The 16117-nt window shown below is 38.8% G+C and overlaps 1 protein-coding gene across 1 annotated transcript; it reads left to right on the top strand.

Annotated features, from left to right (window-relative positions):
- The first annotated feature begins 1815 nt into the window (after nucleotides 1-1815).
- Nucleotides 1816-12668, top strand: LOC121735646. The gene is made up of 3 exons (XM_042126544.1): nucleotides 1816-1843; nucleotides 10050-10166; nucleotides 12487-12668. Exons 1-3 carry the CDS (start codon nucleotides 1816-1818, stop codon nucleotides 12666-12668), a joined length of 327 nt encoding a protein of 108 aa, XP_041982478.1.
- The last annotated feature ends 3449 nt before the right edge of the window (nucleotides 12669-16117 follow it).

Genomic DNA, 16117 nt, shown 5'->3' on the forward strand with positions numbered 1-16117 from the left:
TAAGCAATCTCTACCAGTCAACCTTTTGTAGATACGTTAGAAAATTGGAATGATATAAAAATCGTGTAGGTGCGCAAACTAAACTAATACTAGTGCTTATATTACTAAAACTAAGACAAATTCTAAACTATTACTAACTATTACTAAAACCAGGTCTATTTATGTTGGCAGTTAACTATAATTATTGATGATAAAGCAGAGATGTGACAGGAATAAGCTAGTGCATATTAAGAAAATGAGATTTAAGTTTATGTTTAAAAATATTTATTGAACCGGCTCGTCGAATATCTATAGGCAAAGTATTCCAAAGAGTAGCAGCACGAACAGCGAAAGATTTAGAATATAAAGAAGTAAAGTGCAGAGGGATCTCGAGAGTGAGATTGCTTGAAGAGCGTATTGTTAGCTGGTGAGTATCGTTCAAAAATTTAAAGCGATTTTTAAGGTAGGACGGGGAGGATGGATGGAAAAAGGACGTTGTACAAAAGGGAGAGGACGTGACAGTCTCGACGCAAGCGAATAGGAAGCCAACGGAGCTTCCTCCGAAATTCTGTGACATGATCGTATTTCCGCAGGCCATAGACAAATCTGATGCAAACATTTTGCAGTCTCTCAAGTTTATCTAAAAGCAATGTATGAACCAATGCAATTTTAGTTTTTATTGGAAGAAAATTACCGAAGAGACGAAGAAATCCACTTGCACGGAATAGTTTGCTACTGACTGCGTTAATGTGCGGTTTCCAGGAGAGTTGGTTGTCAAAAATAACACCTAAGTTTTTGACTGTTTGAACAAACGGGATTGGTAAGCCATTGAATGTGAGAGATGGAAGTTCCTGGATCTTAACTTTTGATAGGAGCTTAGCGCTTCGAATAATGATGGCTTGACTTTTGTTGGGGTTAACACAAATACCGAAGGACTTGCACCACTGTTCTAAAAGGAGCAAATCATCGTTAATGCGTTTTTTCGCCTCCTTTAGATGGTCAATATCGGAATCGGTATAGATCTGCATATCATCGGCATATAAATGGTAAAGAGACGACAAGCGATTACTAATAGTATTAATGAACAGAGCAAATAGTAAAGGAGATAATCCCTCCTTGTGGGACCCCCGCTAAGAGGTCATGCCATACGGAGTAATGGTTGTCACTACGAATACGCTGTCTTCGACCTCTAAGGTAGCCTTCAAACCATCTCAAGACGCTAGGAGCGGCGTTAATTGATTTTAATGAAGCAAGCAATAAGTCAAAATCAACCGTTCCAAAGGCATTGGTGAAGTCTAAAAGTGCGAGTATTGTAAGGCGACGGTTATCCATATTGGAGCGAATATCTTCCAAAATATTCAATAATGCCGTGGTTGTGCTGTGACCTGAGCGAAAGCCTGACTGAAAAGGATTAAGGATGTTATTACTATTGAGGAAATTATTAAGCTGCAAATAGATAAGGCGCTCAAATACTTTAGAAAGAAAAGGCAGGATAGATATGGGGCGAAAGTCGGAAATAAGGGAAGGGTTCGATTTTTTCGGAATAAGTATGATGTCAGCATTTTGCCACGCAGTAGGAAAATTACCCGTACGGATAGAGTTGTTAAGGTTCCAGGTGATGGGAAGGGACAGAATATCGGAAATTGGTGAGATCATTTTTTGGCTAATGCTGTCACAACCAGCAGCATCAGAGTCAATGGACATGATAGCTCGCTTGGTGTCTTCAACCGTGACTTCAGCAAATTCGAACAGAGGCACATTCTGGACAGGCGTGGATGACAATAAAGAGAGAGTAAGATTTTTGGTTGCAACATCAAAAGGAGTGGGTGAGGAAAAATGACTTATGGCGGCGTCAAGGTCAATGGTATTAGCTGGAGAGCTGACGCTACTCTTGCAGATACCCTGCGACCTTAAGAACCGCCATACACGTGCCGGGTCCTTTTCTTCCAAGACAGCCTTGTGGTAATAACGCCTTCGTGAGTCCCTACATGCCTTATTGCAACGGTTGCGTATGACGCGATAAGCTTCTTTGTTTACTTCACTCGGGTCAAGTCTATATTTAAGTCTCGCCTTATTCCTTTTTAATTGCATTGTCTTAATTTCTTCAGTGAGCCAGGGGGCAGGACGATGGCGAATACGAATAGGTTGGATCGGACATGTGTGTCATATAATTTAGTTATTGCTGCGTTTAACATGGTAACTTGCTCATCAACAGACTGCTCTGATTGAATTGCAGACCAATTAATGAGTTGAGCATCATCACGCAGCTTAGGCAGGTCGATTTTCGAAAAATTGCGTTGCATCACGAAAAAGTGTGTGGCTGACAGAGGTAAAATTTGCAAGTTAGCAGCAGTTGCAATGGACCTAAGCCGTGCGGAGCACCAATCATCTTTTATTAGGTACGTGTTAAAATCACCCATTATTAGGACTTTGTCGTAAACAGGTATAAGTTTATCTGTAATGTTTTCAAAGTCAGCAAAGTAATTTATATGAAGAGAGGGGTTATAAAACACGCCAAGCAGGATTTTAGAATTACCGATAATAGCTTCAATTAATAGGTACTCAGCGCCGCCAACCAGTGACGAAGATGTTAGTATTACACTAAATTGTATATTCGATTGGAGATAGATGGCAACACCGCCACCACTTCTGCCTGAACGATCATGACGAACTAAGGTGTATCCTGGTAGAGAGTACGTGTCAGAATTATGACATGGCCTAAACCATGTTTCTGAAACTAGTATAGCATGAATATTTTGGTTAACGAAAGAAGAGACCTTCGTTATAGTGTCCTGGAATGCTTTGAGCATTAATGTGAGTCATATTAAATTTTTTTGGAAGGTTAAAAAATGTCGAGGATAGTGTTTCGTTAAGGGAGGGAATACTATGAAAACTGCTAATGCTAGTTTGGGACTCTGTCGTGCTCAGAGCTGATACAAAACTATCATTAAATTCATCATCAGTCTCTGCCATTGCAATAGAACAAACACTGAGTAAATAATAAAACTACTTAATTAATAATAAAACTAATAAACTAAACAAAAAAAAATAAGTAATTATATCTAATCTAAAATTTGCGATGATAACCTACACATTACCACCACTGACAACATTAAAATAATAAATTATGAATAAAATCAGAACTAAATTAGGAAGCAACGTATCACAAACACCACAGCATAAATGCCATGCTTAAATCAACACAAATTAACATAAAATGCATAAAATATTATAAAATATGATTTCAAAAAACAGACTATACAATGTAATAAAATAAAAAAATAATAATGCACTAATAATATCGACACAGAAAACTTACCTTTTTGTCTCGAATCTCAGTCATGAATAATGACTAAACTGTTGTGGCCAATGCCACCTATGTAGACAAAAGAAAAAAAAAACTGTCAGTGTCATAAGACATGTGTCACTGTCAAGTAAGTGTCTATTCTAATGTCGGTACTATCTGCGTAAAAACAATGAAAAATATAAATAGTTTTGCTGTGTACTTAAATAACGAATTAACAAATACCTTATTATAATTATTACAAATTGTATGAATGTAAAACATGTCTGGATTTAAGATACAGACATGGAGAAAGTAAATATTAATAGTAGACGAAAAACATGCCAAATTATCAAGTTACTTTTTCAGTTTTTTAGCTCGAGTGAAACTCGTTTTATCAAAAGGAAATTGATTCTTCAAAGTTGACGGCTCAGCAGAGCCAGAGTTTGGGATCTTGTCGAATTCATTCAGGCTCTCTAGTCTCTACTCGATGTCTGTTACCTTCATTGTCAAGGATGTATATAAATCCGTCACACGTCCAAGTCTTAGTAATGCCGAAACGCTTTCTGGATTCAGTGAATACATCATGTCGAGTTTTCGTTAAATATTCAGACTGTGCATATATTTATAAGAAATAGCAAAAATCATTTTTTTAAGTATACGGAGTCGAAAGAATCGAAATAAATGCCAAAGTGTGTCTGTCTGTCTGTCTGTTTGTTACTTCTTCACGCCCAAACCGCTGAACCGATTTTGCTGAAATTTTGCTTGAGTCCCGGGAAAGGACATAAGGATACTTCTTATCTCGGAACAAAATATGTACGGTTCCCACGCGATATAATAATTTTGGCTTACAAGTAAAAAAAACTTAAAATCTAGCTTACACAATAAATTGAATATTTAATATTGGTTAAGGTGGCCATACACGGGACAATTATCGTAACGATTTATCTCCTCGATGTTAAAATCGAACGACAAATTGTACGTGTGTAGTAATATCGCAAACGACTTTACGTTCAAAAGATCGATTGGACGATTTTCTTGAGGATCGATCGAAACGACAAATTGACAGACCAACGTTATTTGGTCGAATATGTCAATGCAATGTTAATTGTGATCTGTCAGCTGGGTTTGACGTAACGCAAGCAAACTACTTAGGTCCCCGATTTGCATAGGAATCAACTTCTCTGATAGTACCTTTAGATCATTTACCTGTTAAATTCTATTTGTACAGGCCACTGTAGACCTGTACAAATAGAATTAGTAGTAGTACAAACAGACCACCCTTATAATATGCTTAGTGATAACGGAAATAGCCGAAGTTTAAATTAAGAACATAAACTACGTATTGCAATAGTACTAATAAGTCCACGTGCTTCGTGGGTCATCGGTTTTGTTCGGCTATTTCCGTATCCATTCGGCCTGCTCTGGCCTGTCCTGCCCCGGGGCAGTTTCAGATGCCGAAAACGCTATTAGATACTTTATCACTAAGCATATTATAAGGGTGGTGTTACACTAAGCCTTAATGTAAATCCACCCTTATAACATTTGATCGTTCACGGTACAAGTACACTTAATGAGAAAACTGTTACCATATTATAGTTTCCCGCTGATTCGACATACAGCGGCGTATCCAGGTACAATCGTGCGAGAAATTACCTCGTGCCCTTTCGGAATAATCCCGGGTTTTACGTACACCCGCCGGGAATTCCCCGTAATTACCGAGATCTCTTATCAATCACATATCAATCAAGGGAAGATTGTGTTTTCTTGTAAGTTTTACCTATTTTATTTTTGTTGCTGAAATGAAGTGTTACATAAAAAGAAAGGGTCTATTGCGATAGATTTTTAAATATGAGTTATTCAAATTTGGAACAGGCAGTTTAACATCGCGGGCGGCAAGTTCAATTAAATGTGTATCTTATTAATTATAATGGATTAATTAAAGTTTTTTTTTATATTAATTATATAATTTAATAAAGTTTAGACGTGAGTGAGCCATGCTTCGGCACGAATGGGCCGGCTTGACCGGAGAAATACCACGTTCTCACAGAAAGAGTGAGTGAGTTTACCGGAGGCCCAATCCCTTACCCTAGTCCCTTCCCTTCCCATCCCTACCCTCCCCTATTACCCTATTCCCTCTTAAAAGGCCGGCAACGCACCTGCAGCTCTTCTGATGCTGCGAGAGTCCATGGGCGACGGAAGTTGCATTCCATCAGGTGACCCGTTTGCTCGTTTGCCCCCTTATTTCATGGTCAGAAATGCATCTCGTCGCATCGCTGCCGTTGCAATATAAACCTAATGTGTAACAAGTTTATTTATTTGAAAGTTAAATGTCAATAAGTGTTATAAAAATTGTTCCCCACGGTTTTATACTCCGCTCGGGCTAGCTTGTCGCTAGCGGTCGTTGACTCCCTGTCAAAAACTTGTCATTTTTCATATAAAACCACAATAAACAATATCTGACACTTCATTGTCAATAGCGGCTTATATGGAAAATGACAAGTTTTTGACAGGGAGTCAATGACCGCTAGCGACAAGTTAGCCCGAGTGGAGTATAGTATAGTACGTAAAACGTTTTTCCCATACCACTTCCTCCAAGGGAGTGTTACCGAAAAGATTTAAAAGGGTAATAAATCGTATTCCTGCTTTTCTGCTTTTTGGCCCTTTTCTTAAATGGTCATGGGTTTGGCAACTTTGGTAAAGTTCGTATTTTCGTTTACAAAACGCATAAGTATTGGGCAAGATCAAGAACATAACAATAGCATTTGACATTATTTTATGTCAATAGAACAAGTTTTGAATTTTTAAGGTTTAGTTGCTTTATATTGCGTAAGTATAAACCATAAACCTATAATGCTAGTATATATTAAGTCTATGGTATAAACCTTCTATAATCTGTGGTATAAACTAAATTGCACCAATACACTTGTGACTTTGATTTTACCTAGATCTTAATTTTTACCTCTGAAATATTTTAAGCCATAAAAATGTGAATAATACAAGTCCACTACCTCAATGTCTGTGGCCTATTCTGATTGTATGAGGAAAATGTTGTGTTCGTTTGCGTAATTAGATTTCGTAACTACCAAATCCGTTTTTCTAAAACTTGAATTTGAAAATTTTATTGATTTTGTAAATTTTGAGTGGAATAGTCCACTAGTAACCTATTGGACCAATAGGGACAGTAGTTCAAACTTCAAGCGCAATTCTCTTTGTCAAACATAAAATCACGAGCTATGTAAAAACGAGCTTTTGCCCGCGGCTTCGCTCGCGTTAACAACTATTATTATATGCAAACTTTCATCCCCTATTTTAACCCCTTGGGGGTAGAATTAATTAAATTCCTTTCTTAGCGGATGCCTACGTCATATCATCTATCTGCATGCCAAATTTCAGCCCGATCCGTCCAGTGGTTTGGGCTGTGCGTTGATAGATCACTATGTCAGTCAGTCACCTTTGAGTTTTATATATATACGAGCTTTTGCCCGCGACTTCGCTCGCGTTAAGAAGTATTATTATATACAAACTCTCATCCCCTATTATAACCCCTTGGGTTTGGACTTTATCAAAATCCTTTCTTAGCGGATGTCTACGTCATAACTCATAACATCTACCTGCATGCCAAATTTCAGCCCGATCCGTCCAGTGGTTTGGGCTGTGCGTTAATAGATCACTATGTCAATCAGTCAGTCACCTTTGAGTTTTATATATATAGATATATACGTCTTGGTAGCTAAAATGTCTTCAATTTTAATATTACATCATTATTTTCAACGGAAACTCATATTGATTGTTAAAAATAAAGGCGGAATACTCGTAAGTACCAAAAAGGTTTCCGTCGCAGACAGAGGCTTCAGAGTCCCTGATCTAAGGGACAAAACCCCCCTTCCTCCCTTTACCCTTGTTAGAAGTGTGCTGATACTTTGGATTGATTGAGTGGTTTTATTGTACTACATAAAAATATTTTGTTTTCTTTTCGTTGCTAATCTACGTGTTTGGCGACAGAATAGATCTAGAGGTCTAGCCAACACGTTTTCTTCATATCTAACTTTTTTATAGAATCGCCGATTAAAAAGTGTGAAATTGTCATGAATGACATAAATCTATTGTCCACTTCAAACTATTATAGAACGCTCGCGTCATTTCCATACATTTTTGATCGACGATTCTATGAAGAAGCGATAAAACATGTTGGCTAAGCCCCCAGTTCTATGGAAATTATCTCATAACTCTATTTATTTTATTAATTCGTCTTTATTACGGCGCGACAATGATAACAAAATGCAGGATTCATAAAATCAAACAAGTGCCAAATACTTTTAACAATTTGTCGAAACGAAAAAACTTTAAACGTTGAAATTAAGACTAATAAATGTTAAAATAACAATTTTAAACGATAACTTAACTGCAGGAATGAAAATTAGGTTCCGAGAAACACTTTAAAACAATTTGGCGGCCAATGGCCACCCAAAATAAAGGGAAAATAATTGTTTTTTTTTTCGCATACTTGTAGGTTATGAAAGTTAAAAACGGATAATATATTAAGTCTCACCATGATAAGGGAATATTGTATTCAATACGAGAAACTTTTTAACTTTTTGTTAACATTTTGTTTATCAGGGAAGAATAATTTCTCTGTTTCTTCCCTAATACATAACGTTACACGTACAAAGAATAGCAATTGCTAATTTGGTTTTGATTTGTTTTGAAAATAAAACTCTGTCGAGAAAAGGGCGAGATCCCGCGAGATTAATGAGATTGTAGCCGTAGGTACTGGAGAATAGAAATGTCATAATCAAAGAGTGATTTTAATTTTTCAACAAACGAGAACTCATGAGATTTAGCGAGATCTCAAAATTGGCGAAATCTCACTTGAGCCTAATCTCACGAGATACGAAAACATTATATTATAACCTAAAAATATTACTATGTTTACCTTTCGCTCAGATCGGCTTGGAAAGGCAATAGCGTGTAAATAGCTAAATTGCCTGCGGGATAATACAAAGTTCTCAAAAAAGACCCTCCGGAATCCGTATCATGCCCGACTAACCTGTTCCATAGTCAGCAAGGGGTGCTCCGCAGGCAATTGCAGTAGCAGCAAGCCCGTTGGATCTTGTAGGAGCAAGATGATTGTCTTCTGTAGCGCGTGGTCCGCTCCGGAGCGTAGCTGAAGTACTCTTAAATTTTGATGCACTTTGGTCGGCCGACCACACAAAAGGTTCACAGCGATTATATTGAAAAACCAAAAGAAAAAGAAACTTGAAATTCCAGCTAGATTAAGCCTTTTCAAGGAAAAATTATCAGAACAAAATTTTCTCGAATGCCATCAAACCCGGTCAGCGGCAAAAAGCGGCCAGCAAACACTTGTCATCTGTCAAGTGTCAAAGATATGTATTCTTCGTCTTCTTCCGACAGTGGTGAATTGCCATATTATGTTAAAGGTTCATCCAACGGTTGATGAACAGAAACTCCCAAACTGAGCTACATCCCAACAGTGGAAATCAAACACAACACAAATCCAGAGTGTAATTTGAGAACTTATTATTTAATTATTAAGGAAATTAAGGAAATATAATATATTAAATTATAACAAAATTAAGTGCACAACCACGGCTTTTTGCTCACTACTAATTCATTTCTCTTATGAAGCTCACTTTTCAGCTCACTCACAGTAAACAAAGAATACATTTTAAGATCGTTAACACAAAGAAAACATAGAAAATCGCAACCACTCATTTGACATTTGTAGTAAACAAAGGACAGTCGCCGGTGGCGCCATCTGCTTCGAGCTTTTAGTTTGGCTCCTCATTACCCAATAGGCTGATTGTCTATTATGTATGGCCGCTACACCGCGAGATATAAAGTATGTAAAGGTGCCTCTTCACAGTTGTCCATGCTGGCCCACTACAAGCCATCGCCATTGTGTAGACGGGGTAATGGTGTATGATGGCGGCGCAATGGCGTTGCCTGGAGTGGGCCATCGTGGGCCATTGTGTACTGGCTATACGATTTACTTACATTTTGTTGTCATCTCGCGGTGTCGCCAAACCGCGCGTTCACGCGGACGCATATAAATCCAGTCATAGAGTTTAATCTCCATCAGTTTACGTATTACCCCTTCTGCAGCGTATATAGAGATGCGGAAGAAATTTCATCAAAGTTGTTTTGTGCCGGCCTCAGTAAACGCACTGCGCTTTATCCGACTTCTAAAAAGGCGGGTTATATTTATAATGTACGGGACTTCGGTGCTTCTCCTTGCCGTTGTTGTAACTTCTGTGCAAGTGCAAGGCTTTTTCTTTCTGTTGGGTAAGCATAAACATTTCCTCGAAGAAATCATAGCGTTTAGCCAATACAAAATATTATATCGATTGCGATTTGAAGATAAAACCTATTTAGTTTGACGAATCAAATAAACAGTTACTTTATATTATAAATATCAGAACAAGCATACCAGAATCCTACATTTTATCCATTACTTAAAATGTCTTAAATGATGAAAATAGCAAGGGCCTGTTTCACCACTTCCTGATAAGTAACGAATAGGCTATCCACCAATTAACTTGACAGATCAAATATGGAGAATTTATTCTGTCAAAAAAGTTGAGAAAAGCCTATTCGGCACTTTATCAGAAAGTGGTGAAACAGGCCCTAAGTATATTTATATTTGGAACTTCCTTTGTGTTGGACGAACAATAAGACAAGTGACTACTGACTACTCATTATTTTTGTTCCAGTATTTGTTACACAGTAACACATAATATTTATCTTATGGTTTATTTACTAACAGAGAAGAAGCAAGCGTTCTACTGCTCGAAGGTCTGTCCGCTGTACTGCCCTGACCTGAAGGACATGGACAAGCCTGATGAAAAGAGGACTCGCAGGCACGCTGGCTACGAGTACTATGGTAAGAAATCCTTGAAGGCTACAATTTCCTCCCTCTCTCTCAATCTCAAAGGCTCTCATCATAAAAAGTAGTTGATTGAAACTATTTTTGGACTCTATTTCATGTTTAAACACTTCCCTATATCAACATAATATATTGAGTTCTTTTAAAATGGAAAAAGAATGAAGGATATTTTGGAAGGAAATTACACAAAAAATCACTAACACGACTATACAAATATTTTTGCGATAAATATTTTAAATTATTCTTCTGCTTAATCGTCTTCACTTAAGTAGTCAATGAACCTAAGAAATGAAAACTTGATTTTTTATACATATACTTACTTACTATGTACGTTTTATTATGACTAGCTGTTTGACCGAGCTTTGCTCGGTATCCGATGAAAATGGAAAATGACATTTTCTAGAAATGATTCCTAGCTAGATCGATTTATCGCCCCCGAAATCCCCTATATACTAAATTTCATGAAAATCGTTGGAGCCGATTCCGAGATTCTAATTATATATGTATATATATATATATATATATATATATATATATATATATATATATATATATATATATATATATATATATATATATATATATATATATATATATATATATATATATATATATATATATATATATATATATATATATATATATATATATATATATATAGTCTGTAAAAGTTGGAAAAAGGCGGGACTTTTAAACAACTTTGCCCCTGAAGGCTTCAGTTTTGAAGTCAATTTACTGTACCGGGATTGCATAGCTAGCATAGCGTTTCCGAGACATTTTCTTTGTCACAAAGGCGTCAGATCTAAAATGAAGGAATAGAGTATGTACTCGAAATGTCTGGGAATTTACTCAACTAACAACAACGCAGAAGTTTATAGGGTTATTGATTTGGTATAGGGAGATCGCAGACGACAGACTTTTTGTGCGATCGAGTCTGCGGCGCCCATACAGTCGGCATGGCTAAGGGAGATCGCAGACGACAGACTTTTTGTGCGATCGAGTCTGCGGCGCCCATACAGTCGGCATGGCTAAGGGAGATCGCAGACGACAGACTTTTTATGCGATCGAGTCTGCGGCGCCCATACAATCGGTATGGCTAAGGGAGATCGCAGACGACAGACTTTTTGTGCGATCGAGTCTGCGGCGCCCATACAATCGGTATGGCTAAGGGAGATCGCAGACAACAGACTTTTTGTGCGATCGAGTCTGCGGCGCCCATACAGTCGGCATGGCTAAGGGAGATCGCAGACGACAGACTTTTTGTGTGATCGAGTCTGCGGCGCCCATACAGTCGGCATGGCTAAGGGAGATCGCAGACGACAGACTTTTTGTGCGATCGAGTCTGCGGCGCCCATACAGTCGGCATGGCTAAGGGAGATCGCAGACGACAGACTTTTTATGCGATCGAGTCTGCGGCGCCCATACAGTCGGCATGGCTAAGGGAGATCGCAGACGACAGACTTTTTGTGCGATCGAGTCTGCGGCGCCCATACAGTCGGCATGGCTAAGGGAGATCGCAGACGACAGACTTTTTGTGCGATCGAGTCTGCGGCGCCCATACAGTCGGCATGGCTAAGGGAGATCGCAGACGACAGACTTTTTATGCGATCGAGTCTGCGGCGCCCATACAATCGGTATGGCTAAGGGAGATCGCAGACAACAGACTTTTTGTGCGATCGAGTCTGCGGCGCCCATACAGTCGGCATGGCTAAGGGAGATCGCAGACGACAGACTTTTTGTGTGATCGAGTCTGCGGCGCCCATACAGTTGGCATGGCGCGGCCATATTGTGTTGTATGTCAAGGCGCTACAAAGCGCCTAAGCTAGTGATCCGATTGTAATTAACGTAGAATTTTAATATGACCCGAGCAACATAGAAACTAGTGGCTATAGTTTGGTTATAGATTTTAACTGAGTCGCCAAAAAGGAGGCGATTTAATATTCATGAAATTCTCAAAAAGAATGTCATGACTTCTTCCAATTTTTTAATTCAATTTCTTTGCTGAGGTATTATTTAGTCAATATTATCATAGCATTGACAAAGATAAATAATCAGGGCGAGCGAAGCGAGCCCTAGTTAATCTTACAACCTGAGCACTTTCCTGGTACACTTTACAGAAAAACTAGCATACCTATCGATATGTGTTTCGGTGATGTGTGATCGGTCAGTCAAGGTTTAGTTACTATTAAAATAAAAAAATAAAAACTTAAAAGATTTATACCACGCAGAAAAATGACGCGAGCCCGTACAAAGCTCGGCTTTTAGCTACTATAGATAGTCATGAATCCTGATTAATGAATATTGAAATTGTTTTCAGAACCGGAAATCTACGAAGATTTTCCACCGTACATCGACGCTGATGATTTCGAGGAGTTTCCCTACCACTTCTACCCCAGGTTTCACCACAAAAAGACAACCTCCACCACCACACAGAAAACAACCACCACGGAGGAACCCACTTTGATATGCCAAGTCTGTAAAAAGAAATGTAAAGATTGATATCAGCAAATATTATAGTTATAGTGAGTATAAAATATAGTTATAATAGAGAATCCATAGCAGCTCTTGGTATTACTTGTTCATTTAAAAAAGGGACTTGAGACAAAAGAAAAATGTAATCTGTGTAAACTGCATAATATTAAAGTGACTGCCATACTCAGAGACGAAATTTAAAATAAAGTTTTGACATATTATAAGCCCCAAACATTGTCTGTAAGGGCCTGTTTCACCACTTCCTGATAATTGTGGGATAGACTATCCACAGCTTAACTTGATAGATAGAGTATGGAGAATATGTCAAGTAAGTTGTAGATAGCCTATCCGGCACCTTACCAGGAAGTGGTGTGAAACAGGCCCTAATACTCATTATTTAATTACAGTTACGTAATTAATATTCCTCTCTGAGTGCGGTTGTTAGTCTTCCTTAGGCCGCGATCAGATGACACGCCTCGACCACGCGCACCGCACACGCGTTATTATTTTTTTTTTATTAAATAAAGGGCGTTTGCTCGTTTGCCCCTTTATTTTCCGTTCCGTCCATGTGGTCATCTTAAAAGCTCTGGAAAATTCTGGAAAGCAACTTCCGTCGCCCATGGACACTCGCAGCATCAGAAGAGCTGCATGTGCGTTGCCGGCCTTTTAAGAGGGAATAGGGTAATAGGGGAGGGTAGGATTAAAAAGGGAAGGGAATAGGGGAGGGTAGGAAAGGGAATAGGGTAGGGGATTGGGCCTCCGGTAAACTCACTCACTCGGCGAAACACAGCGCAAGCGCTGTTTCACGCCGGTTTTCTGTGAGAACGTGGTATTTCTCCGGTCGAGCCGGCCCATTCGTGCCGAAGCATGGCTCTCCCACGTGTTGTGTTGTGTCCGCATTACACCCGCGCTCGCCACGCGCACGCCTCGCGCACCTCCCGCGCATGCATAAACTAAGTAATGACTGGACTACTTGGTTCAGTAGAATAGCCACAGCGCGGGCGCAAGGCATGTGCAGCGCGTATGCGGGGTGAGCGCGAGGCGGGCGCGGGGCGTGTGCGTGCCGCATGGCGTACGCGGGTGGAATTCTATAAATGCAATTTGAAATCTATTGATGTGCCTAAAGACTCAAATAAAATCAACAAATTTCAAAGCGAGTTTGACGCGGGTGCAGAAGCGCGTGGCGTGGGCGGGGCGGGCGCGTGTCGTCTGAACACGGCCTTAAGGTTTTCCTCTGGACCATCGCTAGGAAAATCTTGTGAAAAATAGAAAGGTAAGCTATTAGTAAATTGTTAATAATAATATCAAGTTTGTTTTATTATACCATCTGATCAGACTAACCAAAAATAAAAACAAAATATGGGTCTCAACTCTCGTCACGAAAATTTAAAAGGAGTCGTGAAGACAATAATTATTAGGTCGTGCTTTTTTAACATACTGTTCAGAGACTACCTACCGGCTACCATCTATCGCTTTTAATTTGCGTGCATCATAAGGAAACGAAAGTCACAACAAAATTTACATGCCTTTGTCCAAACCTTTGTCTTGTTAAGCAATCGACAAGTGGAAAATTAAGTTATTGTCCAATTGTTAGTTCTCAATTTTCTCTTCGAAAATTATCAATAACCATATTATTATGACGTATTGTGACGTTGGTTTAAAAGCAATAAAGGTCTTTAGCTGTGTCCACACTATGCGCTTTCGTCTTCAATTTTCGTCATCTTCTTTTATTCAACTTTCGTTTTGGCGCATTCAATAATTGAATGCGTCAACGAACGCAACGCCAACATTATCATTATTGTTTTTGGATACGGTCAGAGGGCATGCGTCGCGGGTATGCCTCACGTTCGCTGTTGACTGCGCTATAACGCATGCCCTTGACGAACAGAAAAAGGCACAAACTTTTGTTCCTCTTAGGGCAGCTGTTTCACCATTTCCTGATAAGTGCCAAATAGACTATCCACCACTTAACTTGATAAATAGAGTATGGAGAATCTGTCAAATAAGTTGTGACTTGTGGATAGCTTATCCGGTACTTTATCAGGAAGTGGTGAAACAGGTCCTAAAAATTTCTACAATCTACAGGAACTGTTAAATTTGAGGGGAATGCTATTCATGCCTTAACCGCTGAACCGATTTTGTTAAAATTTGGTATAGACATACTTTGAGTCTCGGGAAAGGTTATAGGATATATATCCCGAAAAAATGTACGCTTCCCGCGCGATAAACTAATTTCTACGCAACGGAGTTGATTTTCTAATTGATTATAATTTAATGCTTGTCTTTATACTCTCTACAAGGTACTCTCTACAAGGTACTCTCTACAAGGTACTCTCTACAAGGAAAACGTTCACAATAAAAGTATTATCACTTAGTTCTGTTACACTCTGTATTTCTCCATTATCCATACCATTATGTTCCGGAAATTCATTCGTCAGGCAACGAATCAAAAGATAATCCACCCATTTATATGGGTGTAGTACGACAAACTCGAGTATGCCAAAAGCAATTTGTCAATGCCATTATTTAGGAAAAGCCTTTCGTGGCAGATTAAGTGTGTAACCGGCATAACAAATGAATTTTTCTTTTGGGCACCAGTGAATTCTCAGAAAGGCATGAGTATTATCCAATATCCATGCTAATAGTTGGGGAGGGGAAGAGGGGATTTCGGGAGAAGCTCGAGCGTGTCAGATTAACCTTGTATAGGCTTCCAACATGCGTCTAGTTATCATGGTATAGGTATCAGATTTCTCACGTGGGGGGTTAAATTTTTTCTAAATATTGAAATGTTTTCGGATCTGTCAAATTAAGATAGGGGATGTTAAGTACACCCCAAAGAAGCTTCCATTTCTTTTATAAAATAAGGGGGCAGACGAGCAAACTGGTCACCTGATGGAAAGCAACTACCGTCACCCATGGACACTTGCAACATCAGAAGAGCTGCAGGTGCGTTGCCGGCCTTTTAAGAGGGAATACGCTCTCTTTTTGAAGGTTTGCAGGTCGTGTAGGTCCGGAAAAACTGCTGGTGACAGTTCGTTCCAGAGTTTTACAGTGCGCGGCAGCAAGTTACGCGAGAAACGCACTGTGGAAGACTGCCACTCATCAAGGTGATGAGGATGGTATATTTTTTTACAACAATTCGAGCGAAGGGCCGCTCGAATTGTTGTAAAAAATATACGAAGATACGCGAAATACGAATATACGAAAATATCGAAACGAAGGGTTGTTGGATACGATCCATATAAAGCACTGACGATTTAAATGTTAGGTAAGCCTGTAGGGACATTTTTAAATATAAACAAATAAAGCTTCATATTTTCCTAACTAAGCTTCGCAGATATTTTATTTAGCACTAAACCAAGTGATTTAGTCCATATATTATAAGTCTATGGATTTAATCCTCATTGTCTAAAATATATTAATAACTGACTGAAATGAGCAATTTCTTGAATATAATATTTTCCTTTTCAAAACTT

This window comes from Aricia agestis, chromosome 17 (genome assembly GCF_905147365.1).
Source record: "Aricia agestis chromosome 17, ilAriAges1.1, whole genome shotgun sequence".
NCBI classification, from domain to species: Eukaryota; Metazoa; Arthropoda; class Insecta; order Lepidoptera; family Lycaenidae; genus Aricia; species Aricia agestis.